The sequence below is a fragment of the Mesoplodon mirus genome (assembly GCF_964341445.2).
Source record: "Mesoplodon mirus genome assembly, chromosome: 4".
Lineage (NCBI taxonomy): Eukaryota > Metazoa > Chordata > Mammalia > Artiodactyla > Ziphiidae > Mesoplodon > Mesoplodon mirus.
The window spans coordinates 157,033,305-157,059,340 of NC_138979.1; the positions used below are offsets into that span (position 1 = coordinate 157,033,305).

A 26,036-nucleotide genomic window follows, 5' to 3' on the forward strand; every position below is an offset into this window, starting at 1 on the left:
TTCTGTTTCTCTGCTGAACCCTAATACAAGTACCATTCCATGATGGGTTGTACACACTAAACCAGAGGCTTCTACATGGGTGGAAACCAGGGGCTGGAAGTAGAAGTGGCACCACTTACCATCACTACCTAGGACTCACTGAGGTGGTTTGTGCCTCCTGTCCCCTGCAACTCTAGGCTCTGCAAGGTCACCAAATGGGTCATACTTTCACAGTGGGACAAAGCTAGAGTCCCACCTGGGCATTTGGGGTTCCCTGTGTCCCTTCAGTAGCAAGAAGAGGTGGCACAGTCTTGACAGGCATACCTGAGCCTAATCATCGAGAGGAGGTAGGGCATATGTGTGGAACCCAGGTGATCTCCTTAGGTGCCTCTTTGTATTTTCTAGCTCTATTGCTACTATAAATGGATAGATTCAGCAATCCGAGCCTGAGAAAGACATGGTGACCAGGCACTCGGGTGCTTTAAAGATAAGGGCCTGGGTAATAACACAGGGTTAACATCTAACCCAAGCCATCAGAATGCTATCTAGAGATGAGGGAAACTAGAACAGATAGTGGAGAGAGACAGTAAGTATCAACTTTAGCCCCAGAACCAAACACAGTACTAGGGTCTCTGCTTCATCCCACAAACCTCCCTCTTCTATGGTTCCCCACAGGCAGAGATGCCTGCCAGAATCCTGGAGGAGCTGTTTCCAGAACATATAAAGAGAAGTTGATCAGAGCAATGCAAAGATCAGACTGTGGAATTTCCAAATGAGCCACCTTCATCCTCCTCCCAGGAAAGTCTTGCTGACCAGTTGCTGGGATTATGATCAGCATAGAGCATCCAGATGTTAGCTCTTTGGGGTCAGTCTCAGTTGCTGGGAGGTGCATGGCCAAGCTCTTACCCTTCCCAGGGCACTCACATCCAGTGAATAAGCAAGGGGAGGGTATGAAGACCAGGCCATTTTGGACCAATTCAAGACTAGTCTGTCAGGCAATATTCATCCTAGAGCTTGCTGCCAGGTTGGCCAAGGCTGAAATGTGAAATGGCCAAGGCTATTTCTCATCTGCACAACCGACTTCATCATCCTTTCTCTCTAAGCTTTAATTCAGTGTCTGCTACTGGATAACTCAAACTATCATAATGAAGTAACTACTGAAAGCACCTAGACATCCTAGGGCCAAGGGAACAAAGGAAAGAAGTTGGGTTCATTCAAGTACTGATGATTTAAGGAGGCCCTCTGCAGAGCAGTCACCAAGACCTCTAAGGAGAGCAAGTGACTAGCTGACGTTGGTCAGCAACTCAGAGGAGGACCACACTGCTAACCCCAGAGCTGCAACTCTGATCTCTGAAAGTATCAGTGGTCATCTGGTGCTGGTACTTCTAATGAAGAATGAGGGTAGTTCTAGCAGGGTCAACAAAACTGAAATCCAAAGCCAAATGTGGCTACCAAAATGACAGAGTAACTTTTAGCACACAAGAAAGTAAACTCCCTTCTCCCTTCATCCATCATTCCAGGCTACTCCTACTGCCCCCTTTTGGCACAGCTACCTGGAAAAGAGCTGGCAAAACAGCAATGGGGTATGTAGCGGCACATCCCGGACATTACATTTTAAGAGTACAAAGGTGGGAGGAGGTTTACAACTGATAGACATTAGCTTAAAAATGTGACTTTGCCATGCCTTTGCTCGGGAAACATAAAGAGATGACTTCCAGAAAAAAAAATGAACTTTTAATATTGCTTGACACACTGAAGAGTAAGTAAGAACATGCTAGGAATCCTTCAGCGAAATATTAATGCTTATGATTCTGACATGAAGGATCCTTAAATTTTTCTTGAAACAGTCAGACATGCCCTAATACTTCTCTACTATTAAAAGAAAAACCAGAGATTTAAAAAAATGAAGCAGGAGCCTTAGTCACCTTCTTCCTCCTCAGTCTCTTTTTCTTCCGTCGTTTCTGCCTCCTCCTTCTTTTTATGTTTCTTACAAAGCACAAGGATGCAACATAAAAATAAACAGGTCAAAGGAATAAGCCACAATAATGGCTGGTTTCCCTTCTCCTTCAGTTCTTTCTCTTCTGCTTGGGGATTAAAAGGTGGACCACTACTATTACTACCTCCATTGCCTTGGTGTTCACAGTAGGGAGGTCCCCATCCAGGATTGCAGTGGCATTGTTGTTTATTATTGCAGATCCCCATTCATGTGGCAGGTCTCAGGCTGACAGGCTTGTGGCACGCGAACCATACTGACACACTTGTTGCGGATACATATCTTTCCTGGACCACACATTGTGCCGTCTCTCACTTGACCGATATCAGATATGGACATCCCTATATGATAATCAGTGCCCCAACAAGTGGTGTCATTAAAGTGAAGCTGATGCACTGTGGAATGTTCTATCAGATTAGGAATTACTCTCACATTTTCACACTGAACTCTCCCACACAGGATATCAGGGGATGCACATTTTATGTACTGTGTGCCTTTGATACCACAGTGACCAAATCGATTTCCTTGGGTGTTGATTTCTTTGTAGCAACTCTGAGGTGCACTCCTTGCATCTTTGCCAAATATCTCCCTGCACTGTTCATCATGGTTATTACAGCTCTTTTGATAGCAGTAGGCACCATCACTACAGGGAATCCCATCCTGCACATATACATCTTCTGGGCACTGATGGGATGTCCCATTGCACCACTCTGGAAGGTCACATTCACTGATCTGTTTTCTGCACAAAGTCCCTGATGACATGACCTTGCAGTCTTTACAACAAAGCCCAAAAGCACAAGCAGCTCCAGGCTTTAGAGTGCAATTCAACAGACAGCAGGGATCATTTATGCACTGCTCTATGGTTCCACAGTCACACTCCTCTCCTTCTTCAACCACTAGGTTCCCGCAATACTTCAGCCTAAAGATATTCCCCGGATGTGGAGGAGAGTAAAGACATAATCCATTATTGATAAGATTGTCCCAATACTCGGCATAACTGCAGTTGCTGAATTTATTTGTCATCTCTCTGGCATGAAACATTATGCACCACTGAAGTTCACACACACACCATTCAGTATCATGCTGCATACCTAAATTATGACCAAGTTCATGGGTCACAACAATTGCAAAAGCATACAGACTCTCGTCTTCAAAAACATTAACTCCACTATTAAAAGGACGCTGGCATATTCCACCAACATAGGCAAGTCCAAGCTTTATGCCAAATGATTTTTTTATGAAAAGATGGGCCGTATCATGTGACAGTCGGTCATCAAGGCTAAAATACTTCCAAGCAGCAAAATCCTCCAAAAGCTTATCTATGTTATCGATAGGAACTGGGTTTCCTTCAGTCCAGACTTCAAGCCCAGTTAAAATTACATCAAGTTCCAAAGAGTGATACAAGCTACCTATTATATTGACAACATCAAGTATTTCACGCTGCACTACTGACACATTTCTTTCCGAGTGAACGAATCGAAGATTGTCCACAACCACTACCAACTCAAGAAAACGCAAGTGGGTCCACCAGCCTGTGTAAGAACTTTGCATCAGAGTGAAATTATGCAACTCTTGCAACTCCAATTGGCGTGCTATTTCCTCTTCTGTTAACCCACATCTCATAGGTGGGAACTGTGTATCATCACTGTCTATCTTATACACCCAGTGTTCAAATGTGGCAGAAAACCTAACTGGTTCAATTTCATAAGCAAGATCATTTATCTGTAGTATTCCTCGAAAACCTCCAGAACAAGTACTGAGGGCAACCAGGGACTTGGGAACCCCCTCCACATAACCATGATAGTAGCAGTCATCAGGAACAAAAGGATGATCCTGGCGGAGGGCATGCTGGTCTGTGTAGGTGAACACTGGGAGGTGTCTGGAAACCAAGAACTTCTTGACCCTCATGTGGGCAATGTGTCTCTGGCCCCCAAACCGCAGGCTGTAGGAGAGCCAGCCTGGAGCCTTGGCATTTCTGCCTCTGCCAGTCACCTTCAAGGGGATCACCAATTCTGGAGAGGAGAAGTGCTGGGAGGCCCTGGCCTGAGAGTGGTCAGAAATGAACAAAGATGCCCCAAATGAGAGCAGCAGAAGAGTGACTCTGATGTGCACCAGGGCCTCACCCACTGCCATTATGGAGCCACCTGTTTAGGGCAGAAGAGGGCAGGGCATCAGGCGTTACTGGTCTGGCTCCTCCCTCTGAGCTGTTCAGGGTGCAGGGCTGACCTTTATGGATCTGTGTCCTGGAAGAGGTGAACCATCAGAGCTTCAGTGCTGAAAGTGAAAATAGAAAGAAGAGCTAGGATGGGGTGGCTGGGGCAGGGAGGGTGGGGGGCTGGAGAGAGAGAAGAAGGTGATTTCAATTGGGATAAGGCTTGAATCAATAAAATTCCTGAGATTGTTTCATATATAAGTAAGGGCAAGGGGTGGGGGAAGAGCAGGTTTCCTGGGAAAGAGATGAAGGAAATGCATCATAGGTTGGTAATTATTGAACCTGATAAAGATTCATTTATATACTGTTCTCTAAACATGTACACTGGCATGACATTTTCCCTATTAAAAAGATTGACATCTGACTCCCAATTTCTCCTCCACCCAAAAACATACTTATACTCTACTAGCTTCAGTAAGCATGGAGACAGCCCATCCAAAGCTCACCATTTTTTTATCCCTTTATTCAGACAGTTTGATCCATCTTTCCTTCTCTTCTACAGACATCTTATCTAGCCCCCATTTCTGTTTGAGGTTAGCAGTCAAACTAAGCCTCACTTAATGGACTCATTAGTTTTGTAAGACCCCCTCCATTCAAGACAAACTTTTATTTTATAATGCATTCTTACCTGCAGAAAACCCCTGGACATTCAAAGGAAGGCATCCATACTGACGGAGTAATAGGGAAAGGGGCTGCTATTTGGGGACAGCCCCATTGCCTCCAATCACAGCATGGAAGCAGCAGCCTTCTCTCCACCCAGCCCAGGTGCATCATGTTCTGAATCATAAGAGACTCACCTTGGCTGTGTAAATATAGATTCCATTCTATATTTTACATGGCTGGTGAGTTAGCTGAATTCTCTAGAGAAAGCTGGATTGAAGAATTTAAAACTAGAATCAGTTCACTAAAATGTTCAAAGACTACAATTTGAATGGACTTTCTTCATACCTGTTAAAAACATAAATTTTACCTCAGGTAAAAGCTAATTTCATTCATTTTCTGATTTTCAGTTAAAAGTATCAATAATTTGTACTTCCCTGGTGATGCAGTGGTTAAGAATCCGCCTGCCAATGGACCTCGGGCATGGATTTGATCCCTGGTCTGGGAAGATCCCACATGCCGTGGAGCAACTAAGCCCGTGTGCCACAACTACTGAGCCTGTGCTCTAGAGCCCACGAGCCACAACTCCTGAGACTGTGAACCACAACTACTGAAGTCCATGTGCCTAGAGCCTGTGCTTTGCAACAAGAGAAGCCACTGCAATGAGAAGCCCGCACACTCGCAACAAAGAGTAGCCCCTGCTCACTGCAACTAGAGAAAGCCCATGAGCAGCAACAAAGACCCAACACAGACAGACAAATAAATAAATAAATAAATAAATAAATAAAATTTTAAAGTATCGATAATTTGCTTAATATTTAAAAACAAAAGTTGAAAAAAAATTAGAGACACATTCGAACACATATTGGTGGCCGAATATTCTAAATAAGGACACAAATGGGTTCAGTAGTAGAGAGTGTAAGAAATATCCTCAGCATTATGATGTCAAAAACACCTGTACACTCATGGATACTTTTCCAGAACTAATGGATGACTACTGGAAGCCAAGAATACTAGATGAAACCTCTTAGGGAAAGCATCTCTGATATAGGTGAAATCCTAGTGACCAGATTTCCTTTCCATGTCTCTCTTCATGATATCCTTGGTATCTGCTACAGATTTGGGGGTATTAAGATGGAAATGTGTGAGTTGGAAGAGGATTATTAAAGCATTATAAAGAGGAAAACAACCTACATTAAGCTTCATCAGAAATATGATGTGGTAATAATAGAAAATTTCATTGCCAAGAATCTTTGAGTCATACCAGTCTTTGTCACTATTGCACTATTTGAAAGACAAGTCCTGAAGGACCATCACATTACCATTAATTACGTGAACTGGTGTCACACCAAAGCCCTTCCTCTCTAGCATTACCTGCACTTCAAGCAGTGTAAGAATCTTCTTCTGTATCAGTAATTAACTCTTCTATTTCCAGCAGCTATTTCAAACTCCTCAAAACCCCTATTTTACCTTGTCTCCACACACTCTTAGTCACAGCTAATTCAGTGTTTCAAAAACTTAGGTCACAAACCATTCAGGGTCATGAAGTCAATTTAGTGAGCCACAACTAAATAAAACAACAGAAAACATCAGAGAGCTTCACACATATCAGTATCACCTGCTATTACCTGTCACCACAGAAACTACAGCAGCATTCTGCTGACACATCTTACGATGATTATCAATTATTTTCTGAACCCCAAAACTAAAATTTATACTTTGTCTATGTAGCTGAAGATGGGAATCTGCACATTATATTACCCCATTTCTAGCTGGCTTCCTGAACAGTTTTGTCAAGAAGGGCATTAGAGGGAGAATGAAAGGCAAAATGAAAGGACATGGGGCTCTACCTGTTTGCCTGCTGTTACTTTCAGTGACCACCACCTGCAAAGGGATCTTGCTCTGGTGGACAGAGTCAGTTACCACATTCCCAGAACCAGCTCCATCAAGCCCTATCAAAAGTAACCAGGGGACAGTGCCCTCTCCTCAGAAGTCTGAAAAACAGATGTACAGAGCCATCTTCCAGTACCCTGGGCAACCCACACCAGCCAGCCAGTGTCTCTTTCTCAGATGTTCCCTGGCTATACCACAAATCTCCTTGATACAAGCCCCATAAAAGAGCACCCCCCATCTCTGATATCTGAGTCAGAGTTTTAGAGGACCTTTTTCCAAGTCCTTAAGGAACCAGCACCAGCTCAGCATTACCTTATAGTAGGTACAGCTATCAAGTCCACAGTACCCCTTTTCTGAGTTCCAAAATTACCAACATCACCTGGGCTCATAATGTCCTATCTTCTACACTCCAGGTCCAGACATATGAGGCCCATTGTGACAGCTTCTAGGTTATGATAACCCCAACCTCTTCCCTTTGTTGCCCCAATTTTAGGGGTGGAACTCCTTCTGGCAACTCATACTTCTGTGTACCTCAGTGTTCCCTTTTTACCTTTTCAGTCCTCTATTACCTTTTCAAGAATTCCCTATAGTAATTGCTCTTGGTGGGTTTCTCTTTTCTGAACTAGATCCTAACAGTTACATGACTTGGTACCAAGAGTGCTGCCAAGAGAGACAGACAAAATGGGACTCTGGGATTGGCTTGGGTATGTTCATGGCCTTAAGACAATGCTGAACTTTTTGTGTGTGTGTGTGTGTGTGGTATGCGGGCCTCTCACTGTTGTGGCCTCTCCCATTGTGGAGCACAGGCTCCGGACGTGCAGGCTCAGTGGCCATGGCTCACAGGCCCAGCCGCTCTGCAGCACGTGGGATCTTCCCGGACCGGGGCACGAACCCATGTCCCCTGCATTGGCAGGCGGACACTCAACCACTGCGCCACCAGGGAAGCCCTGAACTCCTTTTGAATGGGGAATGGGCACATAGTAACATCACAATTAATTAAATTACTACTCACGTTGATTGTGATGAAGTGCCCTACTGAAGCAAGTATGTGGGGGACAAAGGGAAGGCTGTGATGATGCCTATAAGTATCTCAAGGACTGAGATGTGGAATAGCTATACTAAATTCTAATGGAGATTTTTCAAAATGAGGTTCAAGGCTCTAAATTCTCAACTCAGATATCTGATAATGGTGGACAACACCCCCCCCACACACACAAATCTCTCTTTTAGCCACATGGCCAACTTCAAAGAAAATCAAAATTTAACTGTGGAGTTACAGAATCACAGAGTAAGTTGAATACAGAGATTTGCCAAGACTGTAGTGGGAAATCTGATTGAAATGGGAAAAAACCTTGACACTTGAAAAGAGGAATTCCAGGTGGACTGGATTGGTTCTGAGTATCTAGATGCTCTCAAGTATCCCTGGCTCTCCTTTACCAGGGATGGAGACTACACCTTTCCTGTCTGAGAAGTCTAACCTCCTCTAGCTGGAGATGCTGTAATTATCTCAGCTGGGAAAATTATCCTGCTAGAGGATGCCTAGTATCCTCAAGACATACTCCTACTGCCCCTTATTGGCTCTAAATGCAAATCAGAATCTAATTCAACATGCTCCAGAGAAAAAAGTTCAACGTCTGAACTGAGAGGAAAGAAAAGGTACTCTAAAATAATAACAATAGTTTACTAATTTATATTGGCAAAAGAAAGGAAACAAACCATATTAGTAGCAGAAAAGATGAAGCAATTACAGAGATAAAGATATATTTAATATGATAAAATTCAAGAGGAATTTGTATCTACTTAAAAAATAGCTTTGAAATACATAAAGCGAACACTGACAAAACAAAAAGGAGAAAGAGAAAAATTCAAAATCTACTTGTAGGTATTAGCATACTGTCAGCAACGGATAGAACAACACCCCTCCCCCCAAAAATGAATAAGGAAGTAGAAGATTTAAGCAAAGATAATCAAGTTAATCAAGTTAACCTAACTGACACATAAAAAACACCCATCAAAAAAAATGAGATGACAAAGAAATATGTTACAGATGAAGGAGCAAGGTAAGAACCTACAAGACCAAATAAATGAAGAGGAAATAGGCAACCTACCTGAAAAAGAATTCGGAGTAATGATAGTAAAGATGATCTAAAATCTCAGAAATAGAATGGAGGCATGGATTGAGAAAATACAAGAAATGTTTAAGAGAGATCTAGAGGAACTAAAGAACAAACAAACAGAGGTAAATAATACAATAACTGACATGAAAAATACACCAGAAGGAATCAATAGCAGAATAACTAAGGTAGAAGAACAAATAGTGAGCTGGAAAATAGAATGGTGGAAATAACTGCTGAGGAGCAGAATAAAGAAAAAAGAATGAAAAGAATTGAAGACTGTCTCAGAGACCTCTGGGACAACACTGAATGCACCAGTATTTGAATTATAGGGGTCCCAGAAGAAGAAGAGAAGAAGAAAGGGTCTTAGAAAATATTCAAAGAGATTATAGTCAAAAACTTCCATAACATGGGAAAGGAAATAGCTACCCAAGTCCAGGAAGTGCAGAGAGTCCCATACAGGACAAACCCTAGGAGAAACACACCAAGACAAATATTAATCAAAATAACAAAAATTAAAATCAAAGAAAAAATATTAAACATAGCAAGGGAAAAGCAAAAAATAACATAAAAGGGAATCCCCATAAGGTTATCAGCTGATTTTTCAGCAGAAACTCTGCAGGCCAGAAGGGAGTGGCAGGATATATTTAAAGTGATGAAAGAGAAAAACCTACAACCAAGATTACTACCCGGCAAGGATCTCATTCAGATTTGACAGAGAAATCAAAAGCTTTACAGACAAGCAAAAGCTAAGAGAATTGAGCACCACCAAAACAGCTTTACAACAAATGTTAAAGGAACTTCTCTAGGCAGGAAACACAGGAGAAGAAAAAGACCTACAAAAACAAACCCAAAATAATTGAGAAAATAGTAATAGGAATATACATATCGATAATTACCTTAAATGTAAATGGATTCAATGCTCCAAACAAAAGACACAGACTGGCTAAATGGAGACAAAAACAAGACCCGTATAAATGCTGTCTACAAGAGACCCATTTCAGACATAGGGACACATACAGACTGAAAATGAGGGGATGGAAAAAGATATTCCATTCAAATGGAAATCAAAAGAAAGCTGGAGTAGCAATACTCATATCAGATAAAAATACACTTTAAAATAAAGACTGTTACAAGAGATATGGAAGGACACTACATAATGATCAAGGGATCAATCCAAGAAGATATAACAATTATAAATATTTATGCACCCAACATAGGAGCACCTCAATACAAAAAGCAAATGCTGACAAAAATAAAAAGGGAAATCAACAGTAACACAATAATAGTGGGGGACTTAACACCCCACTTACACCAATGGACAGATCATCCAAACAGAAAATTAATAAGGAAACACAAGCTTTAAATGACACAATAGACCAGATAGATTAATTGATATTTACAGGACATTCCACCCAAAAGTTGCAGAATACACTTTCTACTCATGTGCACACAGAACATTCTCCAAGATAGATCACATCTTGGGTCACAGATCAACTCTCGGAAAATTTAAGAAAACTGAAATCATATCAAGCATCTTTTCCAACCACAACACTATGGGATTAGAAATCAATTACAGAAACAAAAAAACTGTAAAAAACACAAACACATGGAGGCTAAACACTGTGCTACTAAATAACTAAGAGATCAATGAAGAAATCAAAGTAAAAAATACATAGAAACAAATGACAGTGAAAACACAATGACCCAAAACATATGGGATGCAGCAAAAGCAGTTCTAAGAGGGAAGTTTATAGCAATTCAATCTCACCTCAAGAAACAAGAAAAACCTCAGATAAATAATCTAACTTTATACCTAAAGGAACTAGAGAAAGAAGAACAAAGAAAACCCAAAGTCAGTAGAAGGAAAGAAATCATGAAGGTCAGAGCAGAAATAAATGAAATAGAAATGAAGAAAACAATAGCAAAGATCAATAAAACTAAAAGTTGGTTCTTTGAGAAGATAAACAAAATTGATAAACCTTTAGCCACACTCACCAAGAAAAAAAAGGGAGAGGACACAAATCAATAAAATTAGAAATGAAAAAGGAGAAATTACAACTGACACCACAGAAGTACAAAGGATTATAAGAGACTACTACAAGTAACTATAGGCTAATAAAATGGACGACCTCAAAGAAATGGACAAATTCTTGGAAAGGTACAATTTTCCAAGACTGAACTAGGAAGAATTAGAAAATATAAACAGACCTATCACAACTAATGAAATTGAAACTGTAATTAAAAGTTTTCCAACAAACAAAAATCCAGGACCAGATCGCTTCACAGGCAAATTCTATCAAACATTTAGAGAAGAGCTAACACCTATCCTTCTCAAACTCTTCCAAAAAAGTGCAGCAGGAGGAACACTCCGAAATTCGTTCTACGAGGCCACCATCGCCCTGATACCAAAACCAGAAAATGATATCACAGAAAAGAGAAAATTACAAACCAATATCACTGATGAACATAGATGCAAAAATCCTCAACAAAATGCCAGCAAACAGAATCCAACAACACATTAAAAGGATCATACACCATGACCAAGTGGGATTTATCCCAGGAATGCAAGGATTCTTCAATATATGCAAATCAATCCATGTGATACACCATATTAACAAATTAAGGAATAAAACCATATGATCATCTCAATTGAAGCAGAAAAGGCTTTTGACAAAATTCAAAGCCAATTTATGACAAAAACTCTCCAAAAAATGGGCATAGAGGGAACCTACCTCAACATAATAGGCCATATACAACAAACCAACAGCAAACATTATTCTCAATGGTGAAAAACTGAAAGCATTTCCTCTAAGATCAGGAACAAGACAAGGATGTCCACTCCCGCCACTCTTATTCAACATAGGTTTGGAAATCCTAGCCATGACAATCAGAGAAGAAAAAGAAAAAACAGGAATCAAAATTGGAAAAGAAGTAAAACTGTCATTGTTTGCAGATGACATGATACTATACATAAAAAATCCTAAAGATGCCACCAGAAGACTACTAGAGCTAATCAGTGAATTTGGTTAGGTTGCAGGATAGAAAATTAATGCACAGAAATCTCTTGCATTCCTATACATGAACAATGAAAGATCAGAAAGAGAAATTAAGGAAACAATCCCATTCACTACAGCAACAAAAGGAATAAAATACCTAGGAATAAATCTACCTAGAGAGGCAAAATCTTTACTCAGAAAACTATAGGATACTGATGAAAGAAATCAACGATGACAAAAACAGATGGAGAGATATACCATGTTCTTGGATTGGAAGAATCAATACTGTGAAAATGACTATACTACCCAAAGCAAACTACAGATTCAATGCAACCCCTATCAAATTACCAAAGGCATTTTATACAGAACTAGAACAAAAAAAGTTTTAATTTGTATGGAAACACAAAAGACCCCAAATAGCCAAAGCAATCTGCAGGAAAAAAAACGGAGCTGGAGGAATCAGACTCCCTGACTTCAGACTATACTACAAAGCTACAGTAATCATGACAATATGGTACTGGCACAAAAACAGAAATATAGATCAATAGAACAGGATAGAAAGCCCAGTGTTAAACCCACACACCTATGGTCAACTAATCTATGACAAAGGAGGCAAGGATATACAATGGAGAAAGAAAGTCTCTTCAATAAGTGGTGCTGGGAAAACTGGACAGCTACATGTAAAAGAATGAAATTAGAACACTCCCTAACACCATACACAAAAATAAACTCAAAATGGATTAAAGACCTAAATGTAAGGCCAGACACTATAAAAACTCTTAGAGGAAAACATAGGAAGAACACTCTTTGACATAAATCACAGTAAGATCTTTTTTGACCTACCTCCTAGAGTAATGGAAATAAAAACAAAATAAACAAATGGGACCTAATGAGACTTAAAAGCTTTGCACAGCAAAGGATACTATAAACAAGACAACCCTCAGAATGGGAGAAAATATTTGCAAATGAATCAACAGACAAAGGGTTAACCTCCAAAATATATAAATGGCTCATGCAGCTCAATATTAAAAAAAACAAACAACCAAATCCAAAAATGGGCAGAGGACCTAAACAGGCATTTCTCCAAAGAAGACATACAGATGGCCAAGAGGCACATGAAAAGCTGCTCAACATCACTAATTATTAGAGAAATGTAAATCAAAATTACAATGAGGTATCACCTCACATGGTTAGAATGGGCATCATCAGAAAATCTAAAAACAACAAATGCTGTAGAGGGTGTAGAGAAAAGGGAACCCTCCTACACTGTTAGTGGGAATGTAATTTGATACAGCCACTATGGAGAACAGTATGGAGGTTCCTTAAAAAACTAAAAATAGAATTACCATATGACCCAGCAATTCCACTACTGGGCATATACCCAGAGAAAACTGTAATTCAAAAAGATACATGCACCCCATTGTTCATTGCAGCACAATTTACAATAGCCAGGACATGGAAGCAACCTAAATGCCCACAGACAGACAAATGGATAAAGAAGATGTAGTACATATATACAATGGAATATTACTCAGCCATAAAAAGGAACGAAATTGGGTCATTTGTAGGGATGTGAATGGACCTAGACTGTCATACAGAGTGAAGTTAAGTCACAAAGAGAAAAACAAATCTCGTATATTAACACATATATGTGGAATCTAGAAAAACTGTACAGATGAAATAGTTTGCAAGGCAGAAATAGAGACACAGATGTAGAGAACAATTGTATGGACACCAAGGGGGGAAAGCCGGGGGAGGGTGTGACTTGGGAGATTGGGATTGACATATATACACTAATATGTATAAAATAGATAATTAATAAGAACCTGCTGTATAAAAATAAATAAATAAAAAAATTTTTTAAAAGAAAAAAAACCCCCAAAACTTCTGATCTGTAAAGACCTTGTTAAGAAGTGAGAAGAGACACAGACTGGGTGAGAATGTTTGCAAAACACATATCTGATAATGGATATTATGCAAATTACACAAAGAACTGCTAAAATTCAAAAATAAGAAAATAAGCAACCCAATTTAACAATAGGCAAAAGACGTGAACAGACATCTCATCAAAGAAGATATACAAATGACAAGTAAGCATATAAAAAGATGCTCCACATCATATGTCACCACAAAATAATGAATTAAAACAACAAGATACCACTACACACTTAATAGAATGGCCAAGATCCAATCACTGACAACACAAAATGCTGGCAGGGAAGTAGAGCAAAAGGTACTCTAGTCCACTGCTAGTGGGAATGCAAAATGGTACAGCCACTTTGGAAGACAGTTTGGTAGTTATGTACAATACTGAACATACGTTTACCACACAATCCAGCAATTGTGCTCCTTAGTGTTTGCCCAAATGAGGTGAAAACTTATGTCCATACCAAAACCTTCACACAGATGTTTATAGCAACTTTATTCGTAACTGCCAAAAGTTGAAGGTGATCAAGGTGTCCTTCAGTAGGTGAGTGGATAAATAAACCGTGGTACATCGAAACAACAAAACACTATCCAGTGCTTAAATAAAAAAATTATCAAGATATGAAAAGACACAAAGGGAACTTAAATGCATATTACTAAGTGAAGGAGCCAATCTGAAAAGGCTGTATATTGTAAGACTTCAACAATATGACATTCTAGAAAAGGCAAAACTTTGGAGACAGTAAAAAACATCAGTGGCTGCACAGAGTTAGGGAGAGGGAGGGTGAACAGACAGAGCACAGAGGATTATTACAGCAGTGAAAGTATTCTGCATGATAAAATGGTGAATATATGTCATTATACATTTGTCCAAACTCAAAGAATGTATAACACCAAGAGTGATCCCTAGTGTAAACTACAGACTTTGGATAATAATGACATAGCAATGTAGGTTCATCGATTACAACAAATGTACACTCAAGTGTGGGATGTCGATGGTAGGGAGGCTGCACTTGTGTGGAGCCAAGGGAGTGGGGTATGTGAGAACTCTGTACTTTCCACTCAATTTTGCTGTGAACCTAAAACTGCTGTAAAAAAAAATCTATTGAAAATTTCAATGACTAAACAAGGGAAATTAAATACTATTTTAAATTAAAATAAAACCAAAAATCACAATATACAGAATGCCACTAGAGCAGTACTTAGAAGGAAATTTATAGTATTAAATGCCTATATTAAGAAATAATAGGGTGAAATAGACAGCAATACAATAATAGAAGGGGACTTCAATACCCCATTTTTATCAATGGCGAGATCATCCAGACACAAGATCAATAGGAAAACCTTAGACTTAAACTACACGTTATATCTGATGGACTTAACATACATATACAGAACATTTCTCCAAAAACAGCAGAATACACATTCTTCTCGAGAGTACAGGGAACATTCTCCAGTATAGATCACATGTTGAGCCAAAAACAAGTCTTAATAAATTTAAGAAAATTGAAATCATATCAAGCATCTTTTCCAACCACCATGGTATGAAACTAGAAATCAATTACAAAAAGAAAACTGGAAAATTCACAAATATGTGGAGATTAAACAACATGCTATAACAACCAATGGGTCAAAGCAGAAATCAAAAGAGAAATCAAAAAATATCTTGAGAGAAATGGAAATACAACACACCAAAATTTATGGGATGCAGCAAAAGCAGTTCTAAGAGGAAAGTTCATGGCAATAAATACCTACATTAAGAAATAAGAAAAATCTCAAATAACAACCACCCTTTACACCTCAAAGAAACAGGAAAAGAAGAACAAACTAAGCCCGAAGTTCATAGAAGGAAGGAAACAACAAAGATCAGAGTAGAAATAAATGAAATAGAGACTAAACAGATAATAGAAAAGATGAATAAAACTAAGAGCTCATTTTTTGAAAAGATAAACAAAATAGAAGAAACCTTTAGCTAGATTCATAAAGAAAAAGAGAAACAGCACCCAAATAAAACTAGAAGTGAAAGAGGAGATGTTACAACTGATACTACAGAAATACAAAGGATTATAAGACAACAGTATGAACAATTATATGTCAAGAAACTGGACAACCTAGAAAAAAATGGATAACTTCCTAGAAACATACAATCTACCACCTACTAAGACTGAATCATGAAGAAACAGAAAAAGTAAACAGATCAATTACTAGGAAGGAGATTGAATCAGTAATCAGGAACCTCTCAACAGAGGGCGGAGTCAAGATGGAGGACTAGGAGGACGCGAAATTCATGTCTCCACACAACTAGGGCACCTACCAGGCACTGGTGAGGGACCACGAACACCTAAGGGGATGGGAGGAATCCCCAGTGACCGGGTAGGACGTGGGGCATGGGGGGAGTGAAGGGGGAGGAGAAGTGGAGATGGGACAGGACTGACGCCCCTGAGGGGTGGCTGAGGGAGGGGAAGGGATCCCACGGCCGAAGGGGAAACTGAGGGACCATTGGGAGGGCTGATCAAAAGGGAGCAAGGTCAGGTTTCCCCTGCCCACATGGGCCCCCGGGAGCCCGCTGAGACCCTGGACCTGATCCTCTGCCCACCAAGAACCCCTCCACCTGCGTGGGTCTTGAGGGAGTGGGAGGGAGGGAAGGGGGAGCAAAAGTAAAGGCCAGACCTCTGGGACTGGCATCCCTGAGGGGTGGCTGGGGGAGGGGAGGAGTTCTTACACCCAGAGGTCTCACCCAAGGTTAGGAGTTCAGTGGGGATGGGGGAGACTCTGCGGGAGATGGCGGGGTGGGGCGTGGAGGAACAGAAGGGAATGCAGCCAGCGCTTTCCCCATCCACTTAGGCACCGGGGAGCTTGTTGGGCTGCTGGGCCTAATCCTCTGCCCTTGGAGCCTTCCTCCTGCTGTGCAGAGCCCAAGCCCTGCCCCTACACCCCCACCCAGGGCCCTACCTCTACACTCAGAGACCCCCTCTGACACCCCCCATAATGAGCTGGGCCTAAACCCCACCCATGTACACTGACCCAGGGCTTTATCTCCAAACTCTGAAACTCCACACTCCAGAGGCCCTCCTTTGAAAGCACTGCCTCCCCTTCTGCACAAGTCCTAAGCAGAGGCCCCGCCCCATGCTTGAACATAGCCCTGCCTAGGCCCCGCCCCCAAGGCCTTTTCTGACTGCATGGGTCCTGAGCCTTGGTCCCACCCCACCCTAAACCCCACCCCTGCCTAAGTTCCACCCCCACTTAAACTCTGCTCCCACAGTCAAGGCTTTCTTTTTTTTTCTCTTTTTTCCTCTTTTAGATTGGGGTTCTGTTTTACCTTGTTGATTCATTGTTGTTGATTCATTTATATATTTATTTTTCCTGATAAATATTTTATTTTTCTAATTTTATTTTATTCTTTATACTTTGTTACTGTTCTCTGCTTTTGGCTTGTTCCCCCCACCCACCCCACCCACCCCCCTTTTTCTTTTTCGTTTTTCTGTTGGGTTTTATTTTACCTTGTTGCAGTTGTTTCAATTATATTTTTATTTTTCCTAATATATTTTTTACCTTTCGAATTTTATGTTGTTTTTTATTCTTTGATACTGTACTGCTCCTTTTTTTCTTTCTCTCTCTCTTTTTTTTTATGCACCATGCAGCTTGCGGGATATTGGTTCCCAGGCTGAAGGTCGGGCCCAAGCTCCTGTGATGGGAGCTCTGAGTCCAAACCACTGAACTAACACAGAACCTCAAAACCCAGGGAATACTAATCGGAGTGAGGCCTCCCTGAGGTCCTAATCTCAGCACCAAGACCCAGCTCTACCCAACTGCCTGAAAACTCATGCTGGATGCCTCAGGCCAAACAACCAGTAAGACAGGAATACAGCCCAGCCCATCAAAAAAAAAAAAAAAAAACACAAAGAAACAACAAAAAAAATATATTACAGATGAAGGAGCAAGGTAAAAACCTACAAGACCAAATAAATGAAGGTGAAATAGGCAATCTACCTGAAAAAGAATTCAGAGTAATGATAGTAAAGATGATCCAAAATCTCTGAAACAGAATGGAGAAAATACAAGAAACATTTAACAAGGATCTAGAAGAACTAAAGAGCAAACAAACAGTGATGAAAAACACAATAACTGAAATTTAAAATACTCTAGAAGGAATCAATAGGAGAATAACTGAGGCAGAAGAACAGAGAAGTGAGCTGGTAGATAAAATGGTGGAAATAACTGCCAGGAAGCAGAATAAAGAAAAAAGAAGGAAAAGAACTGAGGACAGTCTCAGAGACCTCTGGGACAACATTAAACGCATCAACGTTTGAATTATAGGGGTCCCAGAAGAAGAACAGAAAAAGAAATGGTCTTAGAAAATATTCAAAGAGATTATAGTCAAAAACTTCCCTAATAAACTCATCAAGAAAAAGAGGGAGAGGACTCAAATCAATAAAATTAGAAATGAAAAAGAAGAAGTTACAACAGACTCCGCAGAAATACAAAGCATCCTAAGAGACTACTACAAGCAACTCTATGGAAATAAAATGAACAACCTGGAAGAAATGGACAAATTCTTAGAAAGGTATAACCTTCCAAGACTGAATCAGGAAGAAATAGAAAATATGAACAGACCAATCACAAGCACTGAAATTGAAACTGTGATTAAAAATCTTCCAACAAACAAAAGCCCAGGACCAGATGGCTTCACAGGTGAATTCTATCAAAAACTTAGAGAAGAGTTAACACCTATCCTTTTCAAACTCTTCCAAAATATAGCACAGGGAGGAACACTCCCAAACTCATTTTACGAGGCCATCATCACCCAGATACCAAAACCAGACAAAGATGTCACAAAAAAAGAACACTACAGGCCAATATCACTGATGAACATAGATGCAAATATCTTCAACAAAATACTAGCAAACAGAATCCAACAGCACATTAAAAGGATCATACACCATGATCAAGTGGGGTTTATCCCAGGAATGCAAGGATTCTTCAATATACACAAATCAATGTGATAAACCATATTAACAAACTGAAGGAGAAAAACCATATGATCATCTCAACAGATGCAGAAAAAGCTTTCAACAAAATTCAACACCCATTTATGATAAAAACTCTCCAGAAAGTACGGATAGAGGGAAACTACCTCAACATAATAAAGATCATATATGACAAACCCACAGCCGACATCGTTCTCAGTGTTTACAACCTGAAACCATTTCCTCTAAGATCAGGAAGAACACAAGGTTGCCCACTCTCACCACTATAATTCAACATAGTTTTGGAAGTTTTGCCCACAGGAATCAGAGAATAAAAAGAACTAAAAGGAATCCAAATCGGAAAAGAAGAAGTAAAACTGTCACTGTTTGCAGATGACATGATACTATACATAGAGAACCCTAAAGAAGCTACCAGAAAACTACTAGAGCTGATCAATGAATTTTGTAGAGTAGCAGGATACAAAATTCATGCAGAGAAATCTCTTGCATTCCTATACGTTAATGATGAAAAATCTGAAAGAGAAATTAAGGAAACACTCCCATTTACCGTTGCAACAAAAAGAATAAAATACCTAGGAATAAACCTGCATAAGGAGACAAAAGACCTATATGCAGAAAACTATAAGACACTGATGAAAGAAATTAAAGATGATACAAATAGATGGAGAGATATACCATGTTCTTGGATTGGAAGAATCAACATTGTGAAAATGAATCTACTACCCAAAGCAATCTACAGATTCAGTGCAATCCCTATCAAACTACAAATGGCATTTTTCACAGAACTAGAACAAAGCATTTCACAATTTGCATGGAAACACAAAAGACCCTGAATAGCCAAAGCAATCTTGAGAAAGAAAAATGGAGTTGGAGGAATCAGGTTCCCTGACTTCAGACTATACTACAAAGCTACAGTAATCAAGACAGTATGGTACTGGCATAAAAACAGAAATATAGATCAGTGGAACAGGATAGAAAGCCCAAAGATAACCCACACACATATGGTCACCTTATCTTTGATAAAGGAGGAAAGAATATACAATGGAGAAAAGACAGCCTCTTCAATAAGTGGTGCTGGGGAAACTGGACAGCTACATGTAAAAGAATGATATTAGAACACTTCCTAACACCATACGCAAAAATAAATTCAAGGGCTTCCCTGGTGGCACAGTGGTTGAGAGTCCGCCTGCCGATGCAGGGGACACGGGTTCGTGCCCCAGTCCGGGAAGATCCCACATGCCACGGAGCGGCTGGGCCCGTGAGCCGTGGCCGCTGAGCCTGCATGTCCGGAGCCTGTGCTCCACAACGGGAGAGGCCACAACAGTGAGAGGCCCGTGTACCGCCAAAAAAAAAAAAAAAAAAGTTCTCATCACAAGAAAAAAATCTGTAACTATGTGTGGTGAAGGATCTTAACTAAACTTTTTGTGGTAATCATTTCACAATATGTACACATATCACATCATTATGTTGTACACCTAAAATTAATACAATGTTATATGTCAATTACATCTCAACAACAAAAGAAAAGAAATAATAAAAGTCTCAAATCAATTATCTCAACTTTCACCTCAGGAAACCAGAAAGAGAATAGCAAATTAAACCAAAGCAAATAGATTAAAGGAAGTAATAAATATCAGAATGAAAAATAATGAAATAGAAAACAGAAAAACAGAAAAAAACCACACAAAAATGAAAGTTGATTTTTTTTAAGAAAGCCAATAATATTCATCCACTTCTAGTCATACTGATCAGGAGAAAGAGAGACAAAAATTACCAATATGAGGAATGGTTGAAGGATGATGCCACAGATTCTATGGTTATTGAAAGGATAATAAAAGATAATATGACGAACTTTCTACAAATTAGACAACTTAGAGATGAAATGGACACACTTCTTGAAAGACACAAACTATGAAAATTAATGCAAGAGAAAATGGATGGCTTAAATAGCCCCGTATCTTTTCAAGAAATTGAATCTGTAATTTAAAACTTTCCCACAAAGAGAACTCCAGGCCCACACTGATTTCACTTATGAATACTATCAAAAATATAAGGAAGAAGAGAGAACAATTCTATACAAAAAGTCTCCAAGAAAACTGAAGAGGAGGAATTATGTCCCAACAAGCCCTTTGCAGCCAGCATTACCCTGATTTGGAACATATTAAAACATACATTAGGGGGCTTCCCTGGTGGCGCAGTGGTTCGGAGTCTGCCTGCCAATGCAGGGGACACGGGTTCGAGCCCTGGTCTGGGAAGATCCCACATGCCGCGGAGCAACTAAGCCCGTGTGCCACAACTACTGAGCCTGTGCGTCTGGAGCCTGTGCTCCGCCACAGGAGAGGCCGTGACAGTGAGAGGCCCGCGCACCGCGATGAAGAGTGGCCCCCGCTCGCCGCAACTGGAGAAAGCCCTCGCACAGAAACGAAGACTCAACACAGCCAAAAATAAATAAATAAATTAAAAAATATATATATATACATTAATACAAAAATTCAGATCAATGTTCCTCATGAACATAGATGGCAAAATCCTAAACAAAATGTTAGCAACTGAATTCAACAATATACAGGGCTTCCCTGGTGGCACAGTGGTTGAGAATCCATCTGCCAAGGCAGGGGACATGGGTTCGAGCCCTGGTCCGGGAAGATCCCACATGCCACGGAGCAACTAAGCCCGTGTGCCACAGCTATTGAGCCTGCACTCCAGAGCCCGTGAGCCACAACTACTGAGCCCACGTGCCACTACTACTGAAGCCTGCGTGCCTAGAGCCTGTGCTCTGCAACAAGAAGCCACCGCAATGAGAAGCCTGCGCACCGTGACGAAGAGTAGCCCCTGCTCACCGCGACTAGAGAAAGCCCGCACGCAGCAATGAAGACCCAACGCAGCCAAAAATAAATAAATTTATATATAAAAAAGATATATAAAAAGGATAATACACCATGATCAAATAAAATTTATCCTATGGATATAGGGTTGGTCTGAAACTCAATCAGTGTATGTTACCATATTAACAAAGTTAAAATGAATAATCACATTGAGAAAGGAAGACAAAGAGTACACAGCCATTTTGGAAAAGGAGCAAGGGAACGGCCTGGAGCAAACAGGCCTAACAAGCCCAGTGAAACAAAACACCTGAAGGCTTGGGTCTTTGAGACAACAACTAGAGACCCACAGAAGCAAAAGATTATCTCTGTCCCACTGATGTATGTACAGTTTCCAAGGGACAAAAGCGGAACTATAAATCCACCAGACAGCAGAATCACTGAACTCCCAGCTCCCTAAAAGCTAGAGATACAGGCCTGACACACACTCCTAAGCTGTTGTTTCAGGAAGCAGACCCCCACCCGATGAAAACTGCTGACTGCAAGCACATGGACCCCAGACCGACAGAAACCAGAACGCTGATGACGCTCAAAACTTCACTTTGATGCCAACCAAACTGAGAACTGAGCACAAGCTTATCAGGCAGGCACCCTGTAGCCCCCGCCCTCATACTGCCTTTAAAACCCTTTCCCTGAACATCCTTGGGGAGTTGGCACTCTCACCATCTCCTTGTGCACAAGCTATCCTTTCAATAAAAAGCATTGCTTGCCTAAGAATCTTTTGGGAGTGATATTCATTTCTATGCTACTGCTGTCCAAGAATCCGGAGAAAGCCCAGTAACAATCTGATCACATCTATAGATCAGAAAAATCATTTGACAAAATCCAACATCCATTCCTAATAATAACTCCCAGAAAACTCTCAATAGAAGGGAACTTTTCAACATGATAAAGGGCATCTATGGAAGAATCTACAGTTAATGATAGATTCTAATGGTAAAAGGCTGAATACCTTCCCCCTAAAATCAGAAACAAGACAAGAGGTTCTGGCTAGTGCAATCAGGCAAGAAAGAGAAATAAAAGGATTCAAGATTAGAAAGGAAGATTTAAAATTGTCTTTATTTATAGATGTCTAAGTAGAAATCTGAGGGAATCTATAAAAAAAGGTACTAGAACTAATGAGTTTAACAAGCTCAAAGGACGCAAGATGAATATGCAGCAGTCAATTCTATTTTTATATACTAGCAATGAACAACTGGAAATTAAAATTTTTAAAGAATACTATTACACAGCAAAAAAAATTAAGTACTTAGCAATAATTCTGACAAAAGCTGTGAAAAACCTGTAACTTAAAACTATAAACATCACTGAAAGAAATTAACACCAACCTAAATAAGTGGTGAGATCTTATTCACTGATCTGAATAATTAACATCAAGATGTCAATTTTCCCCAGAATAATCAATCAGAAGGTTTTACTTGTAGAATTTGACAAACTGATTCTAAAATTCAAATAGAAATGCAAAAGATCTAGAATAGCCAATCCACTTTGAAAAAGAAGAAAAAGTTGGAGGACTACCATTTTCTGATTTCAAGACATATGAAGTTACAGTCTCAAAACAGTGGGTTATTTGTGTAACAATAGACAGATCAATAGAACAGAATAGAAAGACTAGAAATACACCCATACAAATTTGGCAACAGATTTTTGACAAGTGTACAAAGGTAAATCACTGGAGAAAGGATAGTATTTTTACATACAGTGCTGGAACAACTGAATGGAAAACAAAAGAACTTACTTTCATACCTTGAACCACATACAAAAATTAGTCCAAAATAGAGCACAGTCCAACATGTAAAACTGAAAACTATAAAACTTCTAGTTTAGTCTAAAAGTAAACAGAGGAGAAATTTTTTTTCTTTTTAGGAGAAATCTTTTAAACCTAGGGCCTAGGGTTAAGCAAAGATTTCTTAGATATGGCAGAGACTGCAAAATCCATAAAAGAACAAATTGATAAGTTGAACTTCATCAAAACTACGAACTTCTCTTTAAAATATTTTATTAAGAGAATGAAGAGACAAGCCACAAATTGGGATAAAATATTTTCAAAACATATATTTGCTAAAGGACTATTCAAAATATATAAAAAACTCAAAACTCAGTAAGAAAAGAAACAACTCCTCAAGAAATAGGCAAAAGATGTGAACATATACTTTACCCACTCCCAAGTTTTTACCCAAGAGAAAAGAAAGATCAGGTTCATACGAAGATTTATACATGAAGGCTCGTAGCAGCTTCATTTGTAATAGCCTCAAACTAGAAACAAACCAAATGTTCATCAACAGGAAAACAGATAAGCAAATAATGGTGAAGGTTTCAGGGGTGTACACATATGTCAAAATTTAGCTTGTTACACACTTTAAGTATGTGCAGTTTATTATAGATTAAATAAACTGCAATAAAGCTGTTTTATTAAAATAAAAATTTAAAGGGGTGAAAAAATGATACTGTATTAAATATTGGCAGTCCCTAACACACACACACACACACTCTCTCTCTATCTCTCTCTCTCTCTCTCACACACACACACACACACACACACACACACACACTTCACTATCTACTGCAGGAGTTTAGCAAAAATGCAGCAACACCCTCTTAGTCTTCCTCACGGAAGCTCACTTACGTTATATCGCTCTTACAGACAACCAGCTGCTGGCTTTAGGAAACTTTTATCAGCCCACAGTGGAAACAAGTTAATGAAAATTTAGTTTTGCCTTTTTTTTTTTTTTTTTTTTTTTTGCTGTACGCGGGCCTCTCACCGCCGCGGCCTCTCCCGCTGCGGAGTACAGGCTCCGGACGCGCAGGCTCGGACCGGTGCACGATCCCGCGTCCCCTGCATCGGCAGGCGGACTCCCAACCACTGCGCCACCAGGGAAGCCCCCTAGTTTTGCCTTTTTGTTCAGGACCGACACCAAGAAGTGAACCAGGCTTGGGCTCTCAACTTCCATAGCCTCTGGTTCCAGAGTGCTAAGATTCCCTAAATTTCTCTCTTCTGAATTGAATTCCCATCACTCCAGTGCACCCTTTTGCTGCCGTCTCTCCTCTACTGTACACCCTCTCACTCCTCCCCTCCAAACCGAGTGATTGCCTGCTCAGTTCCCTCTTGTTCTCACTCTGCTTTCTCCCTTAAGTCTCTCTGTGGCCAGCTTCCAGACCCTGGAACCCTGGCGCCAGTTCCTTATAACGGACCAACACTGAGGAACCGCCCTTTTTCTTTGGGGCGGGGCGGCGGCCGCCGAACCCGTGAGGCTGGGCTCCCGCCTTGGAAGAGGATTTGCCTTGGAAGCAGAGTTTCAGACTGAAGTCCCCAACACCCACCTTCCTAGCACAGCTGACAGCTGCACCCAAGCTCTCCGAAAGGCCGCATCGTGGAAAGCGGTGTGGGCCGGGTGCCTGCTGCTGGGCGCCCTCCTGCGGCTCAGGCTCCAGGTACTCCTGGCCCCCAGCGGGCTCCTCGCAAACCCAGTCCAACTGGCACTTGGTCTCCCACGTAGTGCTTCCCTGGAGGCCTCCAACGCCCCCAGAGCACGCGGAGCCTTTGATGTGTCCCGCGGGCCGGCCGACAGCTGCACCCACGTCATTCGTCTACAGCCTAAGAAGCTCTTGGTTTCCAGGCACCTACCTACATGGAGCAGGGTGGCTTCTATGAGAATCAGCCCTTCATCCAGAATAACTGCTACTCTCATGGTTATGGGGAAGGGCTCCCAATTCCCTGGTTGTCCAGCATTTGGGGGCCTTTCAAGGGATGCCACCGATAAATGATCTCACTTATGAAACAGAGCCCTTAAGGACTCTACCACATTTGAACACCAGTTGTATAAGATAGTAACAAGGTTCAATTCCCATGAAATGCAGCTTAGAAGAGGAAATAAATATGTCAGAAGCTGGAGTTCAAGGCAGAGAATTCAAAACTGCCACAATGCCACAAAACGGCCGCTCCCATGGCTGGTGGACCCACTGGCCCTTTGTGGAGTGTGCTTGTGGTGGTGGACAATTACAGTTTCAATTATTCAAATAACAATGTCTCAAAGGCAACAGAAGATATATTAAATGTGATCAATGTAATAGATTCCATCTACCTATGGCTAGGCCTTCAGGTTTCTTTAATTGGGATTGAGATTTGGAACCAGGGGAATCTTATAAATGTTGAACAACACGAGTCAACTTCTTGACAGCTTCAGTGAATGTTAAAGTATTCATCATTATCGCCGTCTGCCACCTGATTTGGGGGATCTGTTTGTGTACAAGGATTTTCCTAATATATTTAAGTTGGCCTGAATCTCAGGAATGTGCTGTCCTTTTGGGCTAGCAGTTCATAAATTCCTCAAAGATAAATCGATTTCTTTCATTTTGCAGTGGTCATTACTCACCAACTGGGTCATAATCTTGGTATGTCTCATATAGAGGAATTCTGTTCATGTAGGAAAAAACATTGCATCATGAATGC

General features: G+C 40.5%; 1 protein-coding gene across 1 annotated transcript; it reads right to left on the minus strand.

Annotated features, from left to right (window-relative positions):
- Positions 1-1,586: 1,586 nt before the first annotated feature.
- LOC309803467 (disintegrin and metalloproteinase domain-containing protein 20-like) lies at positions 1,587-24,726 on the minus strand. The gene is given in 4 exon segments (XM_082619700.1): positions 1,587-2,178; positions 2,180-4,246; positions 4,982-5,132; positions 24,703-24,726. Coding segments are annotated over 2 exon segments (2,208 nt in total). The 5' UTR covers positions 4,106-4,246; positions 4,982-5,132; positions 24,703-24,726; the 3' UTR covers positions 1,587-1,896.
- Positions 24,727-26,036: the final 1,310 nt, after the last annotated feature.